Genomic DNA, 25,474 nt, shown 5'->3' with positions numbered 1-25,474 from the left:
CATGTGACTTATTATTGTTTTTGGGTCAATAGGTATTTTCTGTTCTTTTATACGGGAAAAATACTTAAGGATGGATAATCCAGCTTCAAATTTCGAGCGGAAAATAATTACTTTTAATTATTTCAACTACAAGTCATTAGCAATCAAGGTGTGGTTTATCACTGTTGTTCATAGCAAAATAACAATTATGTTCTACCAATTGAAGTTTAGTTGGTGAAATTTCAAATTGCTCGTCGATGCTTTTATTTTAGGAAACTTTAATGAAAAGTTTTTGATACTGTTCATTTTAACGAAAAATCACATTTTTACACTAAAAAGTCAATCATGGTACTATTCACTTTACCCTTTATTTTGTCCTTATAATTAAAACTCAAAATCTTCAAGTCATTTTCATTCGTTTTTCTTTTATTTTATCACTAATGTGAGCACGAGTTGTAATTTTTATTTTTGCTATATTGGTTTTACTCCTCTGCTTATATATTGCTGATATATATCGCCTGTATCAAACGATTAAACCTTGATAAATCCATAAAATATCACTTAAATATTTTGTGTGTTTTTTTTTTTTTTTTGAAAAAATGACATTATTTCAAAATGATACAAAAATGATGATGCATATAAGGGTATGTAATTTACCATTCGATTTTATGAAGCAGAAGACAAGATTCCACGCAATTGCGTGCTCAAGAAAAAGTGTTTCGACGATGATATGATGAATGTGGCCTCTCTCGGCTCTTTCTCGGGGGAAAATGATACTCGCTATATCTTTTTCTTAGAGATTTTGATAATTCTGTAATCGTGATCATGCATCGTATATTATACGGTCAGTTTTTGTTAAGTAATATTTATATTTAATTTTAAATTTTAAAATAATTTATGATCGTACGATATACAATGAACGATCATGATCATGAAATTTTGTCGGATCCTGTGGGATCCTTTCCCATTCTCGAATCCAGAATTTCACACTCGACCTTTCACATCAACTCCACAACGGTTTTTCATTCGCACTGCCTAAAATATCCAATCTGGACAGATTCAATGAACCTACACATGATTCTTTTACTCGTTTTTTTTTTGTATTGCTATAGACTAGTGGCGGATGTACTGTGGTTTCAGGATTATATGAAGTTAAAAAATATACATGTGAAGATTTTCATATTACTCTTCGAATGTTTAGTATGTGTACACATTTTGATGTGATGCCTGATATGTATATCTCGGTAGCACTTGACAAATTATGTCGGGAGGACTCGACAAATTCTCTCGATGACACTCATTAGATTGTTTCGACATATGTCGATATCTTTTGATATAAGCACAACATAATTCAATTGACGACAATAAGCTCACCAAGTGTTCAACGAAATACCTCAATAAATAAAATGAAATTTGTTTACGCGATCCACGCTTTGTTTCTTTTAAAAAACTTAGACTTTTAACACTGGAACTCCCAATGTTCAAATCTTGGATTTGCCATTGATTTAAAACTAAAGCGTAGGTTAGAGCAATGTACTTCTTTTCAGCTTTCACGAATATTTCTCTTTGATTAAGCTTATGTTAAAATATTGTTCGAATGAAAAATGGGAAAAAACAAAGCCAAAAGTTACCAATCTTACATGCATAGTCGTTTTTAGAGTCTAACCATCGAGTTAATCTTTTCTTTTAAAAGGAAAAATTTTAACATTTTTTTGAAACAAATATAATTAATTATCAATATGACAAGTAGGCAAAATACTGAGAAAAGAAAATTTTATAAGTAACAGTTGACCCCAAAAAAAAAAATCTTCAAATATCATCCTCTATTATTGTCAAACCATTGGGCTTGTTTAGATATTAAAGGCCCAATGTAAAGAAAAGATAAAAGAGCCCAATAACTTTCAGCCCATAACGGAGAGACCAATAAAATCCCAAATCCTTAAGAACGTATAAATATTCTGATTTCCGCGCACGCACCCAAACACAAGAACTATTGATTACCGCCACCACCGTCGCTTAGCCTTCGGTACTGTAAACCCACCATAACCTACGACGAAACGACGCCGCACGCCCCGGTTTGGCTTGATCGTCCTTGTACCTTGACCTAGCGCACAAATTCCAGCAGCTTAGAATTGGTAGGTTTTTGTTTTCTGCATTGTTAGGGTTTTTTCATTGCGAAAAAGAAAATCACAACAGATTTATGGAAATTTGTTTCTTTTATTGTTTTTGTTAATTTTTTCGATGATTTTATGCGAATTATTTGTTGGGTTGTAGACGTTGATTCGAATTAGGGTACGTAGGTCACTCGTCAACTTTTTGCCTGGAAAGTGTTTGATGTTTTGCCTCAGAGAAATTACAGTGTTGGGTTTTCTGTTAAGATTTCATCAGAGCTGGAAATAATGTTTATTATTTTTTGGGTGAACTTGTGAATTATTTTTTGGGTGCAGTTTTTACCAATTGAAGGAAGAGTTATATGGAAGGAGAAGACAACGTATTGGATGCAGTATTTGAAGATGATGACTTCATGGATGGTGGGGATGTTGAGATGCTCGATGTCGAAGAAGGAGAGCTTGTGGATTTCAATTCACAAAGTGGGTATGGTTCGGGGCAGGGCAGTGGTGGCAATGTCAGTGTAGCAAACCAAGAAGGTCAGGGCACGAATCAGAAGCCCAAGCCAAAGAAGAAGAAAAAGAAGAATAAGAAGAGGAATAACGGCCATTGGACTGCGAGTATTGGGACTGACATTGACAGGTTATGACCGCCCCAGTTAAGAACCAAAGTAATTACATGTTTTGGAGATCTTTTGTGGGTTTTAACGTGATTTTGTTTGCTTTGCAGGTTTGTGATAGAGACATGTAAGCGACTGAAGGAGAGGAAATCGTATTTGGTATATACTGCTGTTGGTTGCTTGGGTATTGCTGCATTGAGTGATCTCATTAAAGAGGTATGGTACACTTTGTTATGCTTTCGTGGAAATGCAAAGAAATTTCAGTTTATTTAACTCACGATCATTCTTGTTATCTTTTTATATTCTCTTCTCTTGCTCAACTAGCTTGCATTACTGTTTGTACATTGTAATCGTTCCGCTGAAAGTGTCTTTGGCAGACACCATTAGCGAGTACATGTTTATCTGAATTCAAGTGCCATACTTTTGCGATGTTCCAACCTTGCTGCTAGTGTTACGAAGTTTGTGCTGAGTACATCTGAGCTGGCTTTCCAATGATGTTATCAATGAAAACCATCTAGTACAATTTTCCAGTCAATTCAGCTAATGATAATCCTGTTTTGGGTGAATGGGTTATGTGCCCGGACAACGTTATGGGTACTCTTTTAGGTTTCCTTTACGCCCCGAGCCACCTGTATCATTTTTTAGCCCACTTCACATCATAGCCTTAGGGATCAGACCTTGGTGCTAATGTCCGGAACATGGGCTTCGAACTCATAGATGGGTTTTTAGTGATTTCAATTGACAGTTATCTATTTTGATTCTTCTTGTCAATTCTATTCTATTCCTTCTTGAACACTTTGGATCTTTTGCGAATTTGCTAATGGGAATCCTGGAATTTGGAGGATGAGTTATGCATCCAGAAATGCTTTATGGGTACTTTTAGGGTTGTTTTTGCATCCTGACCCATCTGTTCTTTCTAGCCCATTCACATTTTAGCTTTATTAGGAAGTTAGGGACGTAGGGTACCCTTCAGTGGGAATGGACTTGAATAATTCAACTGAAATTTTCGACGGGAAGGTGAGATTCTGGGTTGCTTAATGGATCAGCTTAGGGCTGATGATGCTTATCCACACTATTTGGCCATGCAGCCTTTCATAATGTCTGATGCTCAGTATTGTTTCCCTACCCTTGCAGATTTCTCTTGCAGAAGCCATTTTGCTCCTTACAATCATGTGCTCTGAACTCATGTCCCCTGGATGACCACTCCATCGTGTGCTATTTGTGTATGTTTATGTGATTTTTTCTTAGCGTTACATTAGCCAATATGCATGCAAAACACATGTAAGAGATACGAGATAAGCACCATCTTTTTTCATTTAAAAAGCTCATCATTCATGTTTGCTCCTCCCCCAGGCACCACAAAGCTCTATCCTGAGATGGTTAACAGATTTTTTTTGTCATTGTGAACGTCTTTGAGCTTGCTTTGATTGTAGGGAGCGAATTTCTTAGTTAAGTACCTCCTTTGATTAATTTCGGAATTTTATTAGATGTGGTTGGTACAAGCGTTTCTAAGTTTCTAGTGTATTAGTTATTAATTACTTGCTGTCCAGGGAGAATCCAGTATCTGGAGAAAGGATATTTTTTTTCCCTGCTAGAGACCCTGGCATAATCGATTATGAAATGATGAAACTTTTCAGGTGGATGCAATCCAGGCGTGCGGAGGTCAGATGACTTCTGATGGCAGACGTTTCCGATATGGTGGTGGGATACTTTGGAATATCATTAAATCACGCGAACCAAAGGCCTATAGAGAGATAATGAAAAAAGCAAGGGACTTTGAGGTACACGATTAATCATATTTTATATAGTTTATGGTATTATTATTCCCAAACTTAAATTAAAATGTCACTAGAGTAAGAGTGTGTGTTAGTGACTTTTTTATGTTTTCTTTCCTCATGCAGAAGCAATTCAAGAAACCAAATAGACCAGCAATAGAGCAAAGGAAAGAAGGCTCATCTGCCAATTCATCCAAAGACGGTACTCCAGCCGATGTGCCAGATGATTTACCGGTCCTACGTGAAATGCAGACTCAAGCCAATCAGTCAAACCCCGAAGTGAAGCACGTTTCTGTTCGTGATAGGTTAAGGTTGCCTGTTTCATATGATGATGACCTGCTTGGAGGGGAGCCCAAAGACGATCCACTTAATTGTTAGAAGAAATCGACATTTTTATCCGCTAGGAGTTTCAGTTTCTAGATCTTGGGCAACAGGGTCGGGATCGACATTGAGTGTACTCCCAGACGAGAGTTTGATATGCAGAGAATTCTCTTTGTTTTTGTTTGCCTGGAGGCCAACATAATTTTTCTTCCCCTGGGGAAAGAGTTTTACTGAACTATATCGGCTTTACGATATTGTGATGACAAGTAATATTTCAAAGAAAATTTTGAAGAATGCTTTTTGCTCCCTATGACTAGTCTTCCTCCGAGATGCGCCACTTGTTATGCGTGTGCGGATAAAGACCTTTGTATGGAAGTTAAGCAAATATTTTGTGTGGGAGTTAAGGAAATTGCACGACCTTTATCCGTGATCTTAACGTTTATTAGGTTCTGAAATTATTTTTTATTGATTTTTAAAGTTAAAAAATAGAAAAAAATAATACAAACAAGAAGTGGGCTGCAAAGAGATTTGTAGGTGTCGAAAATCTTGGAATATTGAATCTTGTATGAATCTTTAAAATTCATTGGAAAACATGGGCTATAACTCACTATTGTTGTGAAAAAATAAATTAAAATTGTGTTTTAAAAAATATTTTGTATACAAATTAACGAAAATATTACAACACCTTTAGATGTAATCCTAGTTTATTAGGGTCTCAACACTACTTTTTATTAATTTTTAAATTTTCGTTATATATATAGTTCTTGGACCTATATATCCCTCAGAGCTCGCGCGCTTGAACTTTCCCACGCGAATTCCAAAAGAAGGAGCTTTGTGAAAACAGTGGCCATTTTCGGAATTCACCATACAGGGCGAAAAATGTAATTTCACTTGGAAAATGCAACGGTTCGCTCCCATTTCTGGTTGCGTCTATTTTCTTCCTTCGTCTATTTGTCTTGTGAGAAATTCAGTGATCGAAGGGAAAGAGAGATGGCTTGCTTGCACGATCACAGCTGCGAAGATCACGATTGTTCGTCCGGTTGGACTCTCTACGAGAATATCGACCTCCCCAAGGTCCCTAAATTCTCTGCCTTTCTTCTTTTCTCACTCTTAATTTTACGATTCCTGCCTTTTTTTTTTACTGTATGAGTTATCACACTGCTGCTCTATATATGTGATTTTTTGGGTGGTTTTGCAATCTGCTTACTAATTTATGATTTTTTGGGCTTCATCTGAAAGTACCCAGAAGGAAATTTGTAGTTGAAAGAACTGTGATTCAGATTCTCAGATTAACCCTTTAAGCTGAAATTCTAAATCTTGCTAGCGTTTTGAGTAAGCATTGTGTTTGTTGTGTATGGAATTTTTGATTTAGTGTAAAACAATGAAATGGGGTTTCGTTGGGTTTTTCGATTTCGGGGTGGGTGATTTTATGAGGATTGAGGAGTAGTTGATGATTTCTGATGTGGGTTTGTTGATACTTTGGAGTACTTTCACACTTTATTGTTCAGTAAATGAAATTTATGAAATATTTCAACGGAACTTGGATTTGCTGATTGACATCGTGCCACTTTCAGCTGAATTCTGTTTGGATTCTAATCATTAATATGCACTGTGGTCCCTCCTTGAGAGAATTTTGAATGGTGGTTTGTAGGTTTCTGCTTTGAATGAAGCGGTTCCAGGAAGCGTCAAGTCAGTTTTCAAAGCTTGGGAGCAACGGCTGAATTCTAGTGGGGTAACGATCCCTTCGTTGTGATTTTATGTTTTATCTTCTTTTTCTGAAGGTGTGTTGCCTCCGAGAAAAACAATAGAGAGTTTTGCGAATGTTATTTGTAGACATCTTTACTAATGCAATAATGCAAATTTCGTAAGTTTGTAAATGAATTTTAGAATGACATTTTCATGACAATATGTTAGCTCAAGTTTAAGAGATTACTGATTGAGATTCAGTTCAGGTTTACCATATATTTTGGTGGTAATTTATGTTTGAATTTATAGGAATAAGAAGGCTCACTGGTCCTACTTTCTGCTACAGGGACACTTGGAGAGCAATGAGGGTGATCCTGAGTTACTTGTTTACATTCCGTGAGTGTCCCATTTTTGTTGTTTTATATGTTGTCGTTTATAACATGAGTTATTGACTGCGTGAACACAAAATGGATGGGGACAGGTAGATCCAGTGGTTCAGTAGTTCCACCATTTTCCATCTTTCCGTTCAATTTCAATGGTAACATGTGCCTGATTCTCCATAATCTGGTGTGTATAAGTTTTGAGTAAGGGACTTAACCTCAGTAGCATCTTCAGGTTCTTCCAAAACATGACACTTAATATGTGCATCATTTTATAATTATCCTTTTGTCGTGCACTCAAAGCTTCTTTCGTGTTTCTTGAATGGCTTGTCATTTTGTGAAACACGTAGTGTTGGAGATACAAGTCATGATGCTGAGGATTTATTTCTATTTTAACTTTTCATCGCTTGTTTTCTGCTATCTATGATAATATAGCTGTACTTATTTATGAAACATTTGGTTGGCATCTTCAGAGATTTATTAGAAGTTAGAACCTAGTATTCTCTGATGTTGTTGCATACATCTAACTGAATTATATTTTTCTCATTTATTTTTTATAGATTTACATCAGATGTAAAGATCAAGAGCATATCAGTTGTGGGTGGTGTTGATGGAACAAGTCCTTCCAAGATGAGGGCGTAAGTTTGACCTTTTCTACACTCTACCTAAGGCAAGGCCTTCTTATATTGATTTAGTTAGAATGGTGAGGCAAGAAGCTCTAGGATTTAAGTAATAATTCGTTTTACTCAAACTCATTGGCAATCTTTTTGTCTTAATGTACCACCATTTCCTTGCATCAATTTCAAATTTTCTTGTCTCGTCCATTCCATGTTTTTGTAGTCAATACCTATGATTTGGAATTAACTTGGAATATCCAGGGAGTTTTTGCGCTCTATTCATTATATTGTAGTGGTCATGAGTGTATGTAGCCCTGTATGAGTTTTCTGACAAAATAACTATTGAAACAGCCTTTGATGGAAGTTGAGTATTCAATTCATCTCGTTTTTATATTTGTAAATACTAAAATTAGGACTTCATTGCTTAAATTAGGTTCATAAACAAAGAAGGAATTGACTTTTCAGATGCTCAAGGAATGCAAGCAATTCAGGTATTGCGTTCACATTAGCTTGTTGCAGAATTAATTGATAAGTTAAACTTTTCAGCTTTGAAACATGTGTTCTTGTTGTTTCAAGGAGTGGGATCTGGTCGAAAATTTTCAAGGAACGTTGGAGTACCAGACAAGGTATTTATTCGTTGCCTCCTGTACTACAGAAACCATTTGTCGTAATGTTTGGGAACATGATATCTAAAAATTCAGAGGAAATCTTATTCTTTTTCAATTGAGAGCACTGAAGGCAATCCCTTTGACATGGTACTGAAATCAAGAGGATATAATTTTTATCTGAGTTTTTATCTAACCATTCAACAACCCTTCTGATATTACTTTTGTCCATACAATTAGATATTCCAAATTTCAAAACGTGGCCAGCATCACATTGCATTTTCCCGATAGTTTTGGTGGTGATACAACTAAGATAGAGTACATTGGCTTTAAAGGCGAAGCTACAAAGGTAATTTTCATTCCATAGGGCATATTTCATTGTGTCGGTTCTGCGAATAATAGATTTTCCTGTCTGACGAACAGTTGAAGAGAGATGTTGTCGCAACAATTGTTTATGAACTCAGGCCAAATCCTTCCGATCATAAGTAAGTCGTCATTATCCCTGTGGAATCGTAATATTGGCCATTTTAAAACAAATGTCGATTACTCCTTTATTTAGACATAGCAGGCGTCATTAAATCTCGCTTCATGGGCATTGCATTTTCTTTAGCACATCAGTTTACCAGTACAACTCCATCCATAGAATTTCATGTCCTGTCAATAGAACTGATGTATGTGTATGTTTCGTATTTTGTCGATTGTTCTTATCCGTAGGACAAAGGCCGAAGGTGGGGGTCTCTCACATGTTGAATGAACAAGTCAAACGCTGGGATCTGCTGTGCTTAAGGATTAAATACTCTTTGCAGTTTGTATATTGGTACCTTAAAAACAAGGAAATGCTGAATTGTTGTCACAATCCCTTTATCTGTGGCATCTTTATGGTTGGGAAATGTTATTTTTTTTATTTTCAAGTACATTGATATTATTACACTAAGGAGATGGGTAGTTCGGCTAAACCACACAATGGGTAGCCTAATTTGGTATCGAATTCGCCATCCACGAGATTCAAACCTAAGATCTCTCACTTCCAAGTGAAAGAATACCAACAGATCATAGTTCTAAATAACGGTTGGAAAATATTATTTTAATGAGAGCAGTTGGAGGTTCTGTTAAGGGTTATGCCATCATATGCTTCAGTTTGAAGTTTAAATGTGCACATATTTTAGTTGAAAGTTTCAAATTTCATTCTTCTTCACTGTGTTTTAATTGCTTTCTGGGTTTTCTAATTGTTGAGTAATCTGATTTTTGAAACTATATATTTCATATTTTCTTCGTAAACTTTTGTTTTTTCGTGTTCTTTTTTTTTTTGTCAATTCCTTAAGACCAGGAAATCTCATCAGAAGCAACAAGAACAATCAAACGGACAGAGCGGAGTGTTTCCAGCATCTGCATTGTTAATTCCCAACTCCTCTTCTGTGTAAACCGTGAGTCCATCCTGCCTTCTCTTTTTCGGCTGAGAAGACATGTCCCCAAATCCGCCATCTCTAATACCTTTATCCTTCTTCTTTGTCTTCGGCTGGTCAGGTTTCTCAATCGCGTTTTCTTTTCGTTTTTTAGCCTTTCCAGACTCAGTTTTCTTCTTTTTCGCTGCAAATATTTCATCAATCTCAGAAGCCGGCTTCTTTGCAGAAGACAGAGGGTTTTCAGCCTTTTCAGTTTCGGGTTTCTTCCTCTTTTTGCCTGAGGATGTTTTATCAACCTCAGTAATAGGCTTTTTCGCCGAAGATGGCAGCTTTTCCTCTTCTACAACAACTGCATCATCATTTACCTCTCTGGAAGCTTTTGATTTACTCTTTTTTCCCATTTGTTGGATCCCAACTCCCAAACCTGCATCAAATCCATATCACATTACCGAGAATTGACAAAACTGCAAAGACGAAAGGTAACCAAAGAAACTACGGAGAAGATGCGCACAAGCTACTTGATTATTAACCTGAGATGTCACGGTGGTGTTTCCGCCAGACACATGACACAAGCTACTTGATGAGAGGGATAATTCAGCAACACCAACTTTAAACATGCAGCAAAAGCCTTCCAATCTTCACCAGTCAAATATGCAACCTGCAACCATTAATTAACAAGAGCTTCATCAGGCCACTGAAACAACAGTTGTATAGCATCAAATCCAGTCACTGAAACCACGGACATTGTTTCCGTATATCGCACCCAAATTCAAAAATCAGTTCCAGAAAAATAAACGAGTGTCATAAGCTTTGTATGTAGCCAAAAATTGTAACATGAAACCACAGAAAAAGATTTCAAGCTATCTTCTATTGGCAAATTCATATCGGCTCCAAGCGGCAGTCAAGGCACCATCAAACTGGTTCTTGCTGTTGACTCGTATAGATAGAGCCTCCCTCAACACTTTCACCCTGTAAGTACGTCCTTATCCACTCTTATCATTCACTTACAGGGCTGCCTAATCCGATTCGATCATCAAAATCTAACAATTAAACCAATTACATATCTTTCATTCAGCTACATTGCATCAATGCAGCACTAAAACCTACAATCTTCAGATTCTTCACCATTTAATCACTAAAAAGAGTGAAAATTTGGATTTAAAACACAACACCCAACAAATTATTCATAAAATTTGGAAGATTTAGCTGCTTTAAATTTGAAGGAAAGCGTGGAAAAAGAACATCTTTCCTCCAATCGTGATCGTAGCTATTTCTAGGCACCATGCAAAAGGTTGCTTGTTATTGGATTTAGCAACAAACACCCGTGTCTGACTGGAGTGCCCAAATTTTATTATTTTTCATAAATCCAACAAAACAAAACAAAAAAACAAAAAAAAATGTATAGTGGATATTGTGTCATGAAATAAATTGGGATTTTGAGTTTCAAGGATCTTCACCCACTACTGAGTTTTAGTTTTGGCTCCAAGCGGCAGTCGGGTCGCCACCAATCGGGCGCCTGCTGTTGACTCGAATATGGAGCCCCGATTACATCATAATCCACAAACAAAACCCAGAATCTAAAACGATATAAACACAAAAAATGAAATTCAATTACCCAGTAAGAGCAAATTGCAGGAAGTTGGAGGTTCCGAGGGAACTCTGGAACTTAAAGTAGGCAGAGACTGAAGTAGAAGGCGCCGGAGAGAAAGAGAGCGAGCTAACCTGTAATTTATAGCTGCTGAGGCCGCCTAACCCTAACTGTACGAGGCATTACAAAGTCAAAGCCCACGATATTTTTATTATTTGTTTGGGCTGAGCCCACTGCATTTGGTTCATTATCCAAATCAGGTATGTTTGAAAATGTTTAAAGTGTTAAAGCGGCTTTCTGGTAAACAAAAACGCTTCTGAACAAAATTAATTAATCGCTTGTTTCATCTCTCAGACTAATTATCAAATGACCGGAACCACTTTTAGAGTGTTTGTCAAAAATGGATGAAAATGCTATTGTGGAGAAGTACATAGAAGATGCTTTTCCAAGTAGTTCTTTTTAAGAAAAAAAGGGAAATCACTCGCATTATATTTGGACGAAAAAAATAAACATGGAATTACAAGTCAGAATTTATAAATTGACATGCACCAATTTCTTTGTTTGGATTCATAAACATAGAAATTTAGAATTTCCGCATGGAAAAAAACTTGGAATTTGGGGACCTTCAATTCCCAAGTTTAAATTTCATGTAAATAAGTGTCATTTTCCAATTTATATGATTGAGAATTTAAAAATAACAAATTCCATATTCAATTCCATTTTTCTTTTTGGTTAACCAAACAAGAAAATTCATAAATTTTAGAAAATAAAATCTCATCATTTTAATTACCGTTTTACTAAGGAATTTTAAAATGACGAAAATTTCCAAACGACCCTTAAAAGTGTTTCCATACCCTATGATATAAGAATATAAACCTATTATATGAGTTTTTTTTAAGGAAAACTAATGAAAATGATTTGCAAACTTTGAGTTTTAACGATAAGGACAAAATAAAGGGTAAAATGAATAGTACCAGGATTGACTTTTTAATGTAAAAATATGATTTTTCGTTAAAATGAACAATACTGAGAGTTTTTCGTTAAAATTCCATTTTTTTAATTGTGAGAACCACCATGCGAGTTTTCAAGAAGGACATTGAAGTAAAATTGAAGCACTTCACTTCAATAAGTAGTCAAATTTTTAATACATTTTTCAACATATTTTTTAATTATATTAAAAAATTACCAACTCTGAACCTAATCTACTTCGACTTGTCAAAGAGTCACAGTATTAGGTTAAATAATCTCAATGGCAAAGCATGTCTTTGACACAAACCAACCGTTACGGCACGTGATATCACGTGACCGCGGACTCGCCCTCGACAAAAAATGGTAAACAATGGCAACCGCCTTTTCGTTGGACTTGTCCGCGTGGACGTTGGACCCTTGAAACACGTATTCTCAACGAAAATTAGAAATCTCAGAGGAGAGAGGGAGGAAGGAGAGAGAGAGAGGGACTTCGTTAAAAGTCGGTTAGGCAGTGGAGCTCAAATCTTCTACACCCAAAAGTCAGGAGAGTCGAGAGACTTCGTTAAAAGCAAGTGCTGAAGACGTTCATTTTACGCTTCCAACGATTCGACCAAAGTTTTGGGATTTTTTTGCCGCCGCCGACCGCCGACCGCCATGGACGCCGCCGCATGCTCTCGTGTTCTTCCTCAGATCAACCTCTCCCATTCGGATCATAGATTATCCACGTAAGCCCTCGAAATCATAATTGTTTTTCTGTTATTTTTTTGTATTTCATGTTGGATCAGTAAAGTTGGCTTTTTATTTAATTAGATTTGTGTTTAGAATTAATCGCGCGAGAAGATCCTAGTTATTTCTTGGGAGAGAGCTTTGGATTGTATGTCAATCTTGTTTCCTGGAAAATTGCATTGAAAATAAGCATTTTCCGGGCAACCAAACAGAAGGTTTGCATTTTCTTTCGACAACCAAACAGGAGCGTTGAATTATGGCAATCGAATTATGTTTGGGTTTTGGTTTATTGGTTTGGCTAAGCTGAGTTTTTGACTAAATGTGTAAATTTGTACTTTCCCAGCAACCAAACAAAAAAGTTTGCATTTTTACGACAACCAAACAGAAAGTTTTCATTTAACGACTACCAAACAGGAGCATTGAATTATGGCAATCGAATTAGAGTTTTGGTTTATTGGTTTCAGACTTAGCTAAACTGAGATTTTGACTGTCTAAATGTAATTTAGTGGTAGGTCGGGACCTGCCTCTTTCCGTTCATCCAAGCGATTGCTAGTTCCGAAACAGCTCACAGTTTCTTGCTCTACACCGATTGATAAGGGAAATGACATGTTTGGAATATCACATTGTTCTAAGAAAAACCCTGTGGGGGAAGTATTATGCCCTGCTGGTGTATGCACTTATGGTGGGACTGCTGTAGAGTCTCATTCCCATGCTGCGGAAGAGAAGGTTGGAGTGCTGCTTCTGAATCTTGGAGGACCCGAGACGCTTAATGATGTTCAGCCGTTTTTGTTCAATCTTTTTGCCGACCCGGTATGTTCATCTGCTTTTGTTGCCTTGCCTTATTGGTGTCAGCATTAGTTGTTAGCTTAATACACTCATTACTAACATATTCCCATGTTGTGTGAAACAGGATATCATTCGTCTCCCAAGGTTGTTTCGGTTTCTCCAGCAACCATTGGCGAAATTAATTTCTGTACTTCGAGCTCCAAAAAGCAAAGAAGGTTATGCTGCTATAGGAGGTGGTTCACCATTGCGTAAAATTACAAATGAGCAGGTAGAGCAATATGCATAGCATGCCTGTTGAAATGTTTCCTTTAGTTTTTATTTGTATAATTAGGTGGCTTTTGCTACTTGTTACAGGCAAATGAACTCAGAAAGACTCTGGAATCAAAGGACTTGCCTGTTAATGTCTATGTGGGAATGCGTTATTGGTACCCATTTACTGAGGAAGCAGTTCAGCAAGTGAGTCTTAAATTTCAGTAACCTAGTATTATTTTAAAATATGCCGTTGGTTCTAGGCAATGTAAAGCACATAGGAAAATAGAATTGTAACCTAAAGTCTCCCAACGATTATATTGATTAGATTCATTGAATTTGTAGTTAGTCATCATGGGGCATCTTGTAATTGAATGGTTTAAAATGACTGAACTTTTTTCCACATTATCTGTGACAGATTAAGAAAGACAGAATAACCAGGCTTGTTGTCCTGCCTCTATATCCTCAGTTCTCTATCTCTACAACTGGATCAAGCGTTCGTGTGCTCGAGGATATTTTCAGGTGACCATTTGCTGTTACTGTCAGTTTATGGAATTAAGTAAATGTTTGTTTATGATGGTCAATTTTCTGAATGTGAGCGCCCATCTTGCAGGAAAGACGCCTACCTATCAAGGATGCCTGTTTCTATTATAAACTCATGGTATCAACGTGAAGGCTATATTAAGTCAATGGCCGACTTGATTTCCAAAGAACTAGAAAGTTTTTCTGAGCCTGCAGAGGTGCGCTTGATGTTTCTATTGAACATATGCTTTAAATTCGTCAGAAATGGCTCTTTTGATGCAATTAAGTTTCATTCTCTCTTTGGTTTATAGATGTTGCTATTGAACGTATGCTTTCATTGTATGATTATTCCCTGAACTTCACAGCTCCGGTAAACATTGCTAATTTTGTATGAAATTCAGGTCATGATATTCTTCAGTGCCCACGGAGTGCCGCTCAGTTATGTGGAGGATGCTGGAGATCCTTACAAAGATCAAATGGAAGAGTGCATCTTCTTAATAATGAAAGAGTTGAAATCTCGAGGAATCAACAATGAACATACTCTTGCTTACCAGGTGGGTTATGAAATTCTATTTTCTGACTCGTACACTCCATTTCACTCTTGGTTCTCAGAACAAGCATTGGTTGTTGTCTACCATGTATGTTGCCAAATTTCTTGATGTTGTTTTCTGATTTTCTTTTCCTTATTTTGGGGTTGGGTGGTGATCAGAGCCGAGTTGGTCCTGTGCAATGGTTAAAGCCCTACACTGATGAAGTTCTTGTTGAGCTTGGCCAGAAAGGCGTGAAAAGTCTCCTAGCTGTTCCAGTCAGGTATTTAACTTCGTTTCTGGCCCCGGGCACTATTTGGTTTTTTTCCTCTCAAAAGTAAAGTAAGTTAATTTGGCATCTATGTTCTTATCCAGCTTTGTGAGCGAGCACATAGAGACTCTTGAAGAAATTGATATGGAGTACAGGGAATTGGCCCTCGAATCTGGCATTGAGAATTGGGGTCGAGTCCCTGCCCTTGGTTGCACTCCTTCGTTTATAACAGACCTCGCAGATGCCGTGATAGAAGCCGTACCACTTGCAACAGCCATGTCAACCCCACAAACTACCTCAGAAGTAGCCGATCACGACCCTGTGAGATACGCTATCAAGATGTTCTTTGGTCCCTTTTTGGCTTTCATTTTGTTCTTTTCTCCGATGATAATGGCATTCAGGAACACCTGATTTAAGGAAGATATTAAGCAGTCACTTACGTAGAAGAAGAGTCGAAACACTACGAACAATCCCCCATCCGCTTCCAGTTGACCCTCATACTCCATGCGGAACGAGCTTTTTGCAGTTTTCAATTCATTCATAAATGTAAATTTTTTTTTTTAAATAATTTTTTATAAAGCTTGGTGAACACGCTTTGAGTCAAGAAGCATATCTTAGATTCTAATTCTACTTTGTACGTTTTGGATGTTATGATTTGTACCTAAAGCTGGTTTTAAATTTACTTTTTGAGAATAAACATCCGCTTCTGGTGTCATTCTGCCATCTCCGGTCGGACTCACAGGTTCCTTTCGATTTCTCCTTTGTAGCCGGCACCCCAACTCGCCGGTCCGGCACCCTAAATACATGTTTCTAGTTTGGATGTAAAATAAATAGATTGAATAGTGATTTATATATGAATTTGTAAAATTGAATGAAAACTGTGAGTATAACATCCACTCTTTCTTTTTTTTTTTTTTTTTTTTTTGGGTAAAAAAACGTGAATTTTTTATTTTCTTAAAATATTTTCCAAGAATTAAGGAAATTTATATAATGTATTTGGAAGCGGGTTTATGATTTATTGAACAATAAGTATATTTAGTAGAATATTTAAGTTGAAAAGTAAAAAAGTAAGTGAAAAATATAGAGATTTTAAAATGTATATTTAGTGTATATTCTTTATTTTTTTAAATTACGTTAAAATCACATGTAGGCAAGGCAGGCTTAAAAAAAAGTCCCTCTTTTGGTTGACAAAGAAGATTATATTAATATGTAGTTTAGATTTAGATAAAAGAAAAATTAACAAAAAAAAGGGTTCAAACATCTTTAAATTTAGGTTTTAAATCGTTAATTACAAATGTTTAAATACGAATTACAACAGATCTTGCACGGAAAAATATATTTTGAAGAACATGAATATGATAGTTTGTTGGGGTGGTAAGAGAAATAAAAGAAAAATTAACAAAAATGATTCAAATTCTTGGAGGTGCCAGACAGTCACAAGTGACTTTGTGGCACCCTCAAGAATTTTAATCATTTTCGTACATTTTTCTTTTATTTCTTTTACCACCACAGCAAACTATCATATTCATGTTCTTCAAAATATTATTTTTCCGTGCATAGAGTCCGACTCGTTTTCTAAGCACCCAGGAGTTCGCCTCATTTTGCGCGCACGAAGCTCTCCTCATTTTACGTGCCAGAAGCCCGCCCAATTTTTTGTAAGCCGAACCTACCTTGTTTTACGTGTCATGGTTCACCTCGTTCTGTGTGAGCTGACTCTGCCTCGTTTTGCATGCGTTGAGCCCCCATGTGTTTTTACAAAAATGCAATTTTTTTTATTTTCGCAAAATAATTTCTAGAGCCATAAGTTAAACTTTTTAAGGAATTTGGAAGCAGTTTTACGGTTTATTGAGCAACAAATGCATATTTAGTAGAATATTTAAGCCGAAAACTAAAAAAATAAGTGGAAAATATAGTTGTGAGGCCCAAGAACTTGTCAAATGGGGTTCTCCACTAAAGAATCTTAATGGAAAGTCTCACCTTAATTTTCAAAACTTCATAGTGAGGCGAAGGTGAAACTAAATAGATTGAACGGTGATTTATATACGAATTTGCAAAACTGACTGAAAACCGTGAGTGTTAATCCAAGTTTTTTTTGTAAAAAAATGCAATTTTTTTATTTTCTCGAAATATTTTCCGTGAGCATTAAGGAAGTCTAAATAAGGTATTCGGAAGCGGATTTACGATTTATTGAGCAACAAGTGTATATATATTTAGTATAATATTTAAGCCGAAAAGTCGAAAAATAAATGAAAAGTACAGAGATGTTAAAATTACTTGTAGGCAAGACTTAAACAAAAAATGGCAAACACTTTTTTTATTAAACAATCTTTCACCCTCTTTTTGTTTGACAAATAGGGTTCTATGTAGTTTGAATTTAGATAAAAGAAAAATTAACCAAAAAAAAAGTTCAAATTTAAATTTAGGTTTTAAATCGTTGATCACAAGTGTTTAAATACGAATTATAATAGATTTTTGCACAAAAAAAATCTATTTTGAAGAACATAAATATGATAGTTTGTTATGGTGGTAAGAGAAATAAAAGAAAAATGTTAAAAAATGATTAAAATTCTGACTTTGGGCATAGTGTGTGCTTTCATTCGTTCCGTCTTGATCCTTTGAGAACGGTTCGACCAATAACATGCTTGTTGTGACCCGTTCTCAAAAGATCAAGACATAGATTATAAGAATATTTTCACCAAAAATACATTTTGTGGAATATGAAGATGATAGTTTAGTGTTATGGCAAGACAAATAGAAAAGTTTAGCAAGGAAATATAAGATAAATAAAATTGATGGTTTAGGCGCATGAAGATGCAGCAGAAGCAATGGAGGCCCATGAAGTTTAGGGTTTAGGAGCGTGTGAATACTAGCACGTGAACAGTAACAAATGAGTAGAAGAAAAATGTAATTTGGATAAAAAAAAGGTTCAAATATCTTTAAATTTAGGTTTTAAATCGTTGATTATAAATGTTTAAATACGAAATATAATAGCTTTGCACGGAAAAATATATTTTAAAGAATATGAATATGATTGGTGTAGTAGTAAGAGAAACAAAAGAAAAATTAAAAAAATTGTACAAAAATGTTTCAAATTCTTGCTGGTGCTAAAAAATCACACATGATTTGTAGGTCCAATGATTAAGAGTATTCGTCCACCTGCAGTCCGTTGGGCAGAAAAAATAATTGTAGTTAAAACTCCCTTTGAAAAAATCAAAATCACGCGTGATTTGCAGGTCAGGTGATTAAGAGTATTTGTCCATCCGCAGTCCGTTGGTCAGAAAAAACAATTGAAGTTAAAACTCCCTTCGAAAAAATCATCAATAAACAAATAAGAGACTTAAACAGAAAGAAAGATCTGCATTATAGAACAGAAAACAAGAAAATCCGCAGAGAAAACAAGATCAAACAAATTCTTGCAATTACCAAATCCTTACAAACCCGCGATAATACCGAAAACATAACATGTTCAACAAATACTAACCTAACTAGCCTTACTACTACAGAAAATACAATGAAACATCACCGAGTACCCAAAACGTTAACACCCGCCCGCCATAACACATCAACTCTGAGGGGAAGTTTTGGCAACTCCGCCGCTTGGTGGAGCAGTCTGTGAAGCAGGTGGTGGAGCATCATAGGTCCCGCGGGTGTTCCCATTCGCGCTGGCATCAGCAGAGTAGGGAGGAGGTTGTGCATATCCAGCACCATACGATGCGTTATAGGGTGGTGGCGCCTGCCCATAACCTGGCTGGCCAGCAGGTGGTGCACCATAGGACGGGGGCCCGTACCCGGTTTGTGGTGCTGCAGCACCATAGCCAGATGATGGGGGACGGGTAGCAGGATCTGGCTGAGCATATGCAGAAGTTGGAGGCTGAGAATGCGGGTATCCTGGCTGCACAGGTGGTGCTGGCTGACCATAGCCTCCTGGAGTGCTGGGTGACTGAGCGGTTTGCCCATAAACTGCAGGATTTGCAGGAGGCTTTTGTGCTGGAGGTGCTCCATATCCAGCTCCATATGCAGGCTGAGCCGGTGGTTGGCTTCCATAACCAGTTTGAGAAGTTGGGGGTGCTCCATAACCTGGCTGAGTAGACCCTTGGGGTGGGTAACCAGCAGGGTTAGGGCTAGGCTGTTGACCGACATTGTATCCTTGCTGGGCAGGAGGTGCTTGAGCTGAATCACCCTGAGTTCCGTAAGAGGGAGTGTGCCCATCTTGAGGTGGGTTACTCACATTACCATAGCCCGCTGCAGAATAACCCTGCTGTTGATCATAGGCTGGTGGCTGACCGTACCCAGATTGAGGTGGTGCATGATATCCACCATAGCCATCTTGAGCATAGCCTTGTCCTTGTTGATTATAGCCTGAAACTGGCGGCGGGCCATAATTGTAACCAGCACTGTCAGCAGGAGCAGTGGGACCACCAGGATTTTGCTGTTGATGTGAAGGTTGTTGCTGACCATAGTAATCATAACCACCACCTTGGGTAGTCTGCTGAGTTGGTGCAGCAGCTGACTGGTCCCAACTGGATGGATATCCACCAGATGTTGGTTGAGGAGGATAGCCTGGGTAAGAAGGCTGAGATGAATTATACTGCTGTGGAGGGCCAGAATACGCTCCAGACTGCCCGTAGCCATAGCTAGGTGGTTGCATAGGGGGGCCAGAAGGAGCCCATCCTGAGGGAGGCCGTGCTTGATAACCTTGCTGAGAGTATCCTCCAGACATTGCTGGATTTCTAACACGGTTCTGCAATAAAATTATTCTCACAAATAACCATGGCGTACTTTCCATGATGCTGGGGAATATGGAGGAATGAAAAAACACATGATGTACAAAGCAAACATTGGAAACATGTATAAAAGAAAAATACTATGATTCAACGAAACACATAACAAATAAGAAAAACAAATACATTCATATATATGATTAATGGATTTCATTATTATATTGGGAAGAGGTGTAATCACCCACATACCGTACCCGTGGTTGTATAAATTGAGTTACTCCAGCAGAAGCCCACACCCTACCTATTTGAAGTGAATGGGTACGACAAATAACAAAACACTATATAGAAGCTTTTATATAAAAACAAACTTACATATAGCCCTAATTGAGACGATAGTCATAAAAACACGCGCAAAATGCAGAGTAGACTACAGGACCAAATATCAACATACGCATAGGTATTAATTAGACATCTTAGAAAGAATTCCAGACTAGAAGACATTATCAATGCACTAATACTTCCCAAATAGGCTACCACATGTGGGATGATCAGTAATTTCAAACAAAAGCTATCTAAGCTTATTAAAAAAACGTAAGTCATCAGCATAGAAAACCTGTTGTGTCAACCAGGGACATTAGTCATAGATCATATTAGATGCTAGCATAAAAAAGACCCTTTGAACTTTCCACAGGTGTGAAGCCAAACCATTATTGGCTGAATAATATCCCAAATAAGCAGCAAGAATCTCTCCAGGATTTATTAAACAGAACAGAAATATAGCACTAAAAGGGACAAGAGGTTCTGAACAATTAGGATCAAGGACCCACAATATGTGTACTCAATAAAAATTAAAGGCAATACTCCTTTTAAAAAATAAGTCATCACATAGGATAAAAGATTAATGTATATAAACTGGAAAAAGAATGGAGAAATGAACAGAAAGCAGGTGAGGCTGACTGATCATAATATTCAAGTTCCACAAAAATAAGCTGGACTTGAATAAAATGGCACTCAGATATTAAATCCAGCACAGGAAAACAAATTTTATGAAAGCTAACCAAAACTGTTCAATATCGAACAAAAAAATCGAAGAAATTCTCACAACTATAATGCTACAAAACATTTTTAAAAACCCCAGAATAAACAGTATAAAAACTTGAAAAATAAAACCAAGAAAATCTAATATTTGACAGAGGGTTCAACACAGGCGAAGAACTACATAATTATGACAAAATCAAAAGTGCTCAATAGAAAAGAACTTTGATTGGAAGTTCAATATTCCAACATTAAAACTAATTCACAACTAATTAATGTACTTAGAATAAAATGGCTTAAATTTTCTGGGAATTAGACTATTAACCTTCAGTCCTTCTATCAGAGCTTCACTCCGCAATATCATTACTAAATACCAGAAACCAGGATTTAGAACCATACCAGAGTGATGCTGAGGGATCACCAACACAAAGGATTCCATGTTGGTGTCACCAATGGTCCAATACAAACTAACCCTACAATAGCTCCCAATAAGAATCCGTTAAATGATACAAGAGAAATAAGCACACTGATGGTAGATCAAGCTGTTATCCCAATAATTTATCATTTAATGAACCAATAAGTGTAATGTTAAACATTATGAGAGTTAATGAAGCTTTAATGTAACTTAATAACCTAAACATGTATATGAACTCCCATAGACTAAATTCCCAATAAGCACGTATGGCAAGGACAGCCCAACGTGTTGTAATAATCACTCCTCCAAATATCTGTTCAATCTTAAGGTCAGATCAGATTAGCCACTATCTGCATCAATCATATGGGAAGAAGAAACTTATTGCAGATAACTATCCATTGAAGATAACAATTCAGATGACCCAGCAGGTACTATATATACAGTTTTTAAAACTAAATCTATATGACATCCAAATGGATTTTGAGAGGTGAAATTGTGCCAACCAGTTTCTTAAGTTGAAACTAGATCCCAGCAAATGCTAAAACCCAAATAATAAATAACTGCATAAACAGGCTCCCTCCAGTGTTCACTTGACATGTTAGACTCAATCTCAGCCAGCTACACTGTGCATGGCAAAAAGATCAGCACAAAACAAAATTTCTGGATTAACAAGATCTAAAGCAGAAAAAGGCAATTGCAGAACATACAAACTGATCCAATCCTCATAAAATCATATTAATTGGGTCATAGACATGTTCAAAATACCAAATGCAGTAACCAGTACAACATTAGGGATATTATGGCCCACCATTAGCCAACAACATAAAGTCAGCAATAGTTCGACTGGAATTAGTATCCAGTATCCACAACTTACATGACACTGGAAAAATTGCACATCCAGATAGACTACAAAATACATATCTAGAACAATTGTATGGTGTAAATGCAAATAACCAGCATAAAACTCAAATCCATAAAATAAAGACAATGAAAAAGGAAGAGAAACCCAATATAGATACAGAGATGTAGTATTATGCACAACATAAAATGCAAAATGAAAATAAAAAAGAGTAGCTCATCGTCAAGGAAAATGATACAGATTAATGTTTTAACAATATCAAGAGATAAAAGCCTCCAAAGGCTAATCAGAAAATGATACAGATTAATTGAGCACTAAAAATAAAACTAACACAAAGCCCTGCAAGACAGAAAATTAATACCAGAGTACAATACAAAAAACGTAAGCCTAGTAACCAGGTCGATTGACCTAATTTGAGTACGAAATATGAACACTAGGAATATTCAAAATAAGTAACAGCCCTGCAACAGGGAGCCTCAACATATCAACAAAAACACCAAAATCTGATAGGAGCACATAGAGGTGTGGCAATTAAATGCATTGACAGAAAATGGAAGTTCAAATAGCCATGCAAAACTATAAATCGTAGAGAATCACATCTACTGTAGCTTACTCCCTCTGAAGTTAACAATCTCTGACTACAAATACATCAGAGAGGCGTACAAGCCAAATTTTTAGGCAAACACAAATTAAACATACCTCACTAATAACTTCAGCTACCAACTGTTTTGCAGCTTCAATTTGTTCAGTAGTCCCATCAATCTGTAGCGTCCTTTCTGTTGATGTGTCACCAGGTGGCAGATGCAAGGGAATAACCTAAAACAAATATAATGTCAGCTCACAAAACCATTTCCTATATTTGATTCCACCCAAACACATTACTGAAAACAATATACTAGAAAAGTTGTGGGTACAACATACTGTGAAGAAAAATGATAGAAGAATACATCAAGTTCCAAAAGAAGACAAGAGACAAAAACCGTAGAAAAGACCAGCATTCTGCCCAAGATTGAAAACAAACCTGGATACGAGCTCCAGTCCTAGCTTGCATACTTTTTATTGTTTCACCTCCTTTACCAATTACAAGCCCAACCTGAGATTACAGTCACGAATCCTCAATAACCAAATAACCAGAACATTTTGACAAATGTGGAAAAATTATATAGCCAGTACCTTGTTGTTAGGAATTTTTGTAACATATTGTTCACCGCCAGCTTGTACTGTTAACCTTCTAGAAGCTATGGCCGGACCTCCTGATTCAGCCTGGCACAAACATAAAAGCTTATATATGTAAGCCATATTTCCAAGTTCATACGTACAAATTTGATAAAACTCAACTATCTAAATATGGAAACAAAGGATCACAATGTGGAGGATTTAGAACTTAAATGTGTAAACTTTTGATATATCACAAGCAGGTAATTGATAAAACTAATCTAAAAATTAAATGCACAAGCCGAACCTCAGCAAGAACTTCATTGATCAAATGCTCAGCCTTTGCGATCTGCTCCGGAGTACCCATGAGCTCCACCATCCTAGTTGGAAAATTGAGGTCCGCATCAGAATCTCGGGTAACTTGAATCTTGGCTCCCGACTGAGTCTGTAGATACTTGATAGTCTCCCCACCTTTACCAATAATGACACCAACCCTGCCATTGGGAACCTCAATCTTTTTGCTCGATCCCTGGAAACCACCGTAAGATACCGGGATTGAAGAAGGAGCTGGGTTTGAGAAGTGAGGCTTCAAATCTGTATCGTTTTCACAAAATCACAATTACAATTGCTGCATTCGGATTCACATTCACATCATAAACATGTATAATCAAACACATATAGCAACGTGAATCGCCCTAGAACAACTAAACCCAATTGAATTCTTGGATGTCAAGCATATTAAAAAACTTGCTGAAACCCGAACAATAACACAAACAAGGATACAAATTTAAAGTACAAAAATTAAAGGAAAATGCAAAATTCTAAAGAGGGAAGGGGAACCTGGCGGACCAGAGCTAAAGCCCTTGTCAATAGAATCGGAGCCACCATTGTCAACCCTAGAGCGCTTAGCATCCCCGCCGTTCAACAACCGAGCTGCGATCTCCTGCGCCTTCTGCTTGGCCAGCTGGAAATCTTCCATGGGCGGAGGAACGCTGCTGTACGACGTCGGCGCGGAGTCGGGGGACGATGACTTGATGGGGGCCGAGAAGCCGGTGACTCTGCGGGTGGACGGCGGCGTTTGCTCCTCGTACTTCCGCTTGTTCCCTGAATCGGGACCGGATGAGTATTGGGCTTCGTCGGCCATTGTCGTAGCTGTAGAGGAAGAAACCCTAGAAGATAGAGAGATGGGAGAGAGAGAGAGGAGAGTGAGGTGGAAAAACACCAGTGGGATATTTATACAGACGGAGACTTTTTTAGCGTTTGCGTATGGGAATAAAGGTCTATAAACTTTTCCAGACGGAAAGCGCGTCTTGAGTAAAACCGTAAAAAGAAAAGGATTGTGAGACTTCTAATTTTTTTTTTTGGTGATGCTGTCAACAGACATTTTTTAACTTCTTTCGCGCATTTTGTTAATTGTTGTGATTTAATTCTTTTTCGTTTATATCGATTTAAAATCCAAAATTTAAGAACTGTGTGTATAAAATAAAAATAGAAGTGTGCACCAACTTATTTTTTGTTCAATTAGTTTTATTTTTATTTTTTATGAGGTAACTACAAGTGAAATGTAAAAAAAAAAAGGGTAAATTACTAAAATGATCCCTAAGATTTGCATAACTCATAACTTTGGTCACTGAGATTTCAAATCGATAAACGTAGTTCCTAAGATTGTCAACCATCCATCATTTTGGTCATTCCGTTAAAAACTCCATTAAGTATTCCGGAACTCTTGGCCGAAAGTTTGGGTAATTTTCAAAGCTTCGTAACTCAATCATTTTTTAACCAAATTCGACCCGTAATATATCAAAATGAAGATAGGAAAGTGTAGAATAAGATTACACATATTTCAAAGCCCAACGGTTGCCGGAGATAGCTGGAAAATAGCCTCAAAGTTGACTGGTCTGAGTCAAAAATTGAAAACTCGTCGGAGACTAGGTAAACTTTAAATGTTCATAACTTCTTCAATACTCAACGAAATCAAGTGATTTAAAAATGAAAATCATATTTCTTGATGAGACAAAGAGAATGGTACCTTTTTCGACGGCTAACTCGAGACCAAGATAGCCACTTTCGAACCATTTTCCGGCCAAACCATGGCGAGTTAGCCGTAAAAAAAGGTACCATTCTCTTTGTCTCGTCGAGAAGTGTGCTTTTCGTTTT

General features: G+C 37.0%; 5 protein-coding genes across 8 annotated transcripts; 3 read left to right on the top strand and 2 right to left on the bottom strand.

The window, feature by feature from the left end:
* The first annotated feature begins 1,930 nt into the window (after nt 1-1,930).
* On the top strand, nt 1,931-5,097 carry LOC139192351 (uncharacterized). The gene is made up of 5 exons (XM_070814341.1): nt 1,931-2,114; nt 2,427-2,730; nt 2,818-2,923; nt 4,345-4,488; nt 4,609-5,097. The coding sequence occupies exons 2-5, from the start codon at nt 2,453-2,455 to the stop codon at nt 4,858-4,860; spliced, it is 780 nt and encodes a 259-aa protein (XP_070670442.1). The 5' UTR covers nt 1,931-2,114; nt 2,427-2,452; the 3' UTR covers nt 4,861-5,097.
* A 566-nt stretch (nt 5,098-5,663) lies between these two features.
* LOC103424645 (uncharacterized) lies at nt 5,664-8,981 on the top strand. 2 transcript variants are annotated; one of them, XM_070814337.1, is made up of 10 exons: nt 5,679-5,877; nt 6,455-6,535; nt 6,836-6,885; nt 6,971-7,073; nt 7,430-7,507; nt 7,920-7,977; nt 8,063-8,112; nt 8,332-8,440; nt 8,515-8,576; nt 8,806-8,981. In XM_070814337.1, the coding sequence occupies exons 3-10, from the start codon at nt 6,852-6,854 to the stop codon at nt 8,843-8,845; spliced, it is 534 nt and encodes a 177-aa protein (XP_070670438.1). In that variant the 5' UTR covers nt 5,679-5,877; nt 6,455-6,535; nt 6,836-6,851; the 3' UTR covers nt 8,846-8,981. The 2 variants fall into 2 exon arrangements, with proteins under 2 accessions (XP_070670437.1, XP_070670438.1); XM_070814336.1 differs by lacking the exon at nt 6,971-7,073 and having other exon boundaries at nt 5,664-5,877.
* Nucleotides 8,982-9,333: 352 nt separating this feature from the next.
* LOC139192350 (protein pxr-1-like) lies at nt 9,334-11,230 on the bottom strand. Of its 2 annotated transcripts, none has more exons than XM_070814339.1 (3): nt 11,110-11,230; nt 10,006-10,152; nt 9,334-9,918 (listed from the first exon to the last, which is right to left on the bottom strand). In XM_070814339.1, exons 2-3 carry the CDS (start codon nt 10,109-10,111, stop codon nt 9,428-9,430), a joined length of 597 nt encoding a protein of 198 aa, XP_070670440.1. In that variant the 5' UTR covers nt 10,112-10,152; nt 11,110-11,230; the 3' UTR covers nt 9,334-9,427. The 2 variants fall into 2 exon arrangements, with proteins under 2 accessions (XP_070670440.1, XP_070670441.1); XM_070814340.1 differs by lacking the exon at nt 11,110-11,230 and adding an exon at nt 10,258-10,389.
* A 1,208-nt stretch (nt 11,231-12,438) lies between these two features.
* On the top strand, nt 12,439-15,847 carry LOC103424647 (ferrochelatase-2, chloroplastic-like). Its single transcript, XM_008362743.4, has 9 exons — nt 12,439-12,776; nt 13,284-13,587; nt 13,688-13,831; nt 13,918-14,019; nt 14,231-14,334; nt 14,426-14,552; nt 14,736-14,888; nt 15,044-15,144; nt 15,237-15,847. The coding sequence occupies exons 1-9, from the start codon at nt 12,706-12,708 to the stop codon at nt 15,541-15,543; spliced, it is 1,413 nt and encodes a 470-aa protein (XP_008360965.2). The 5' UTR covers nt 12,439-12,705; the 3' UTR covers nt 15,544-15,847.
* A 2,622-nt stretch (nt 15,848-18,469) lies between these two features.
* On the bottom strand, nt 18,470-24,552 carry LOC103455835 (uncharacterized). 2 transcript variants are annotated; one of them, XM_008395431.4, is made up of 6 exons: nt 24,158-24,552; nt 23,625-23,911; nt 23,336-23,425; nt 23,184-23,255; nt 22,862-22,978; nt 18,470-19,873 (listed from the first exon to the last, which is right to left on the bottom strand). In XM_008395431.4, the coding sequence occupies exons 1-6, from the start codon at nt 24,459-24,461 to the stop codon at nt 18,695-18,697; spliced, it is 2,049 nt and encodes a 682-aa protein (XP_008393653.2). In that variant the 5' UTR covers nt 24,462-24,552; the 3' UTR covers nt 18,470-18,694. The 2 variants fall into 2 exon arrangements, with proteins under 2 accessions (XP_008393653.2, XP_008393654.2); XM_008395432.4 differs by having other exon boundaries at nt 24,167-24,538.
* Between the last annotated feature and the right edge of the window lie 922 nt (nt 24,553-25,474).

The sequence above is a fragment of the Malus domestica genome, chromosome 15 (assembly GCF_042453785.1).
Source record: "Malus domestica chromosome 15, GDT2T_hap1".
Taxonomy (NCBI): Eukaryota; Viridiplantae; Streptophyta; class Magnoliopsida; order Rosales; family Rosaceae; genus Malus; species Malus domestica.
The sequence above is the reverse complement of the archived record's forward strand: the minus strand, read 5'-3'. Positions and strand labels throughout refer to the sequence as shown.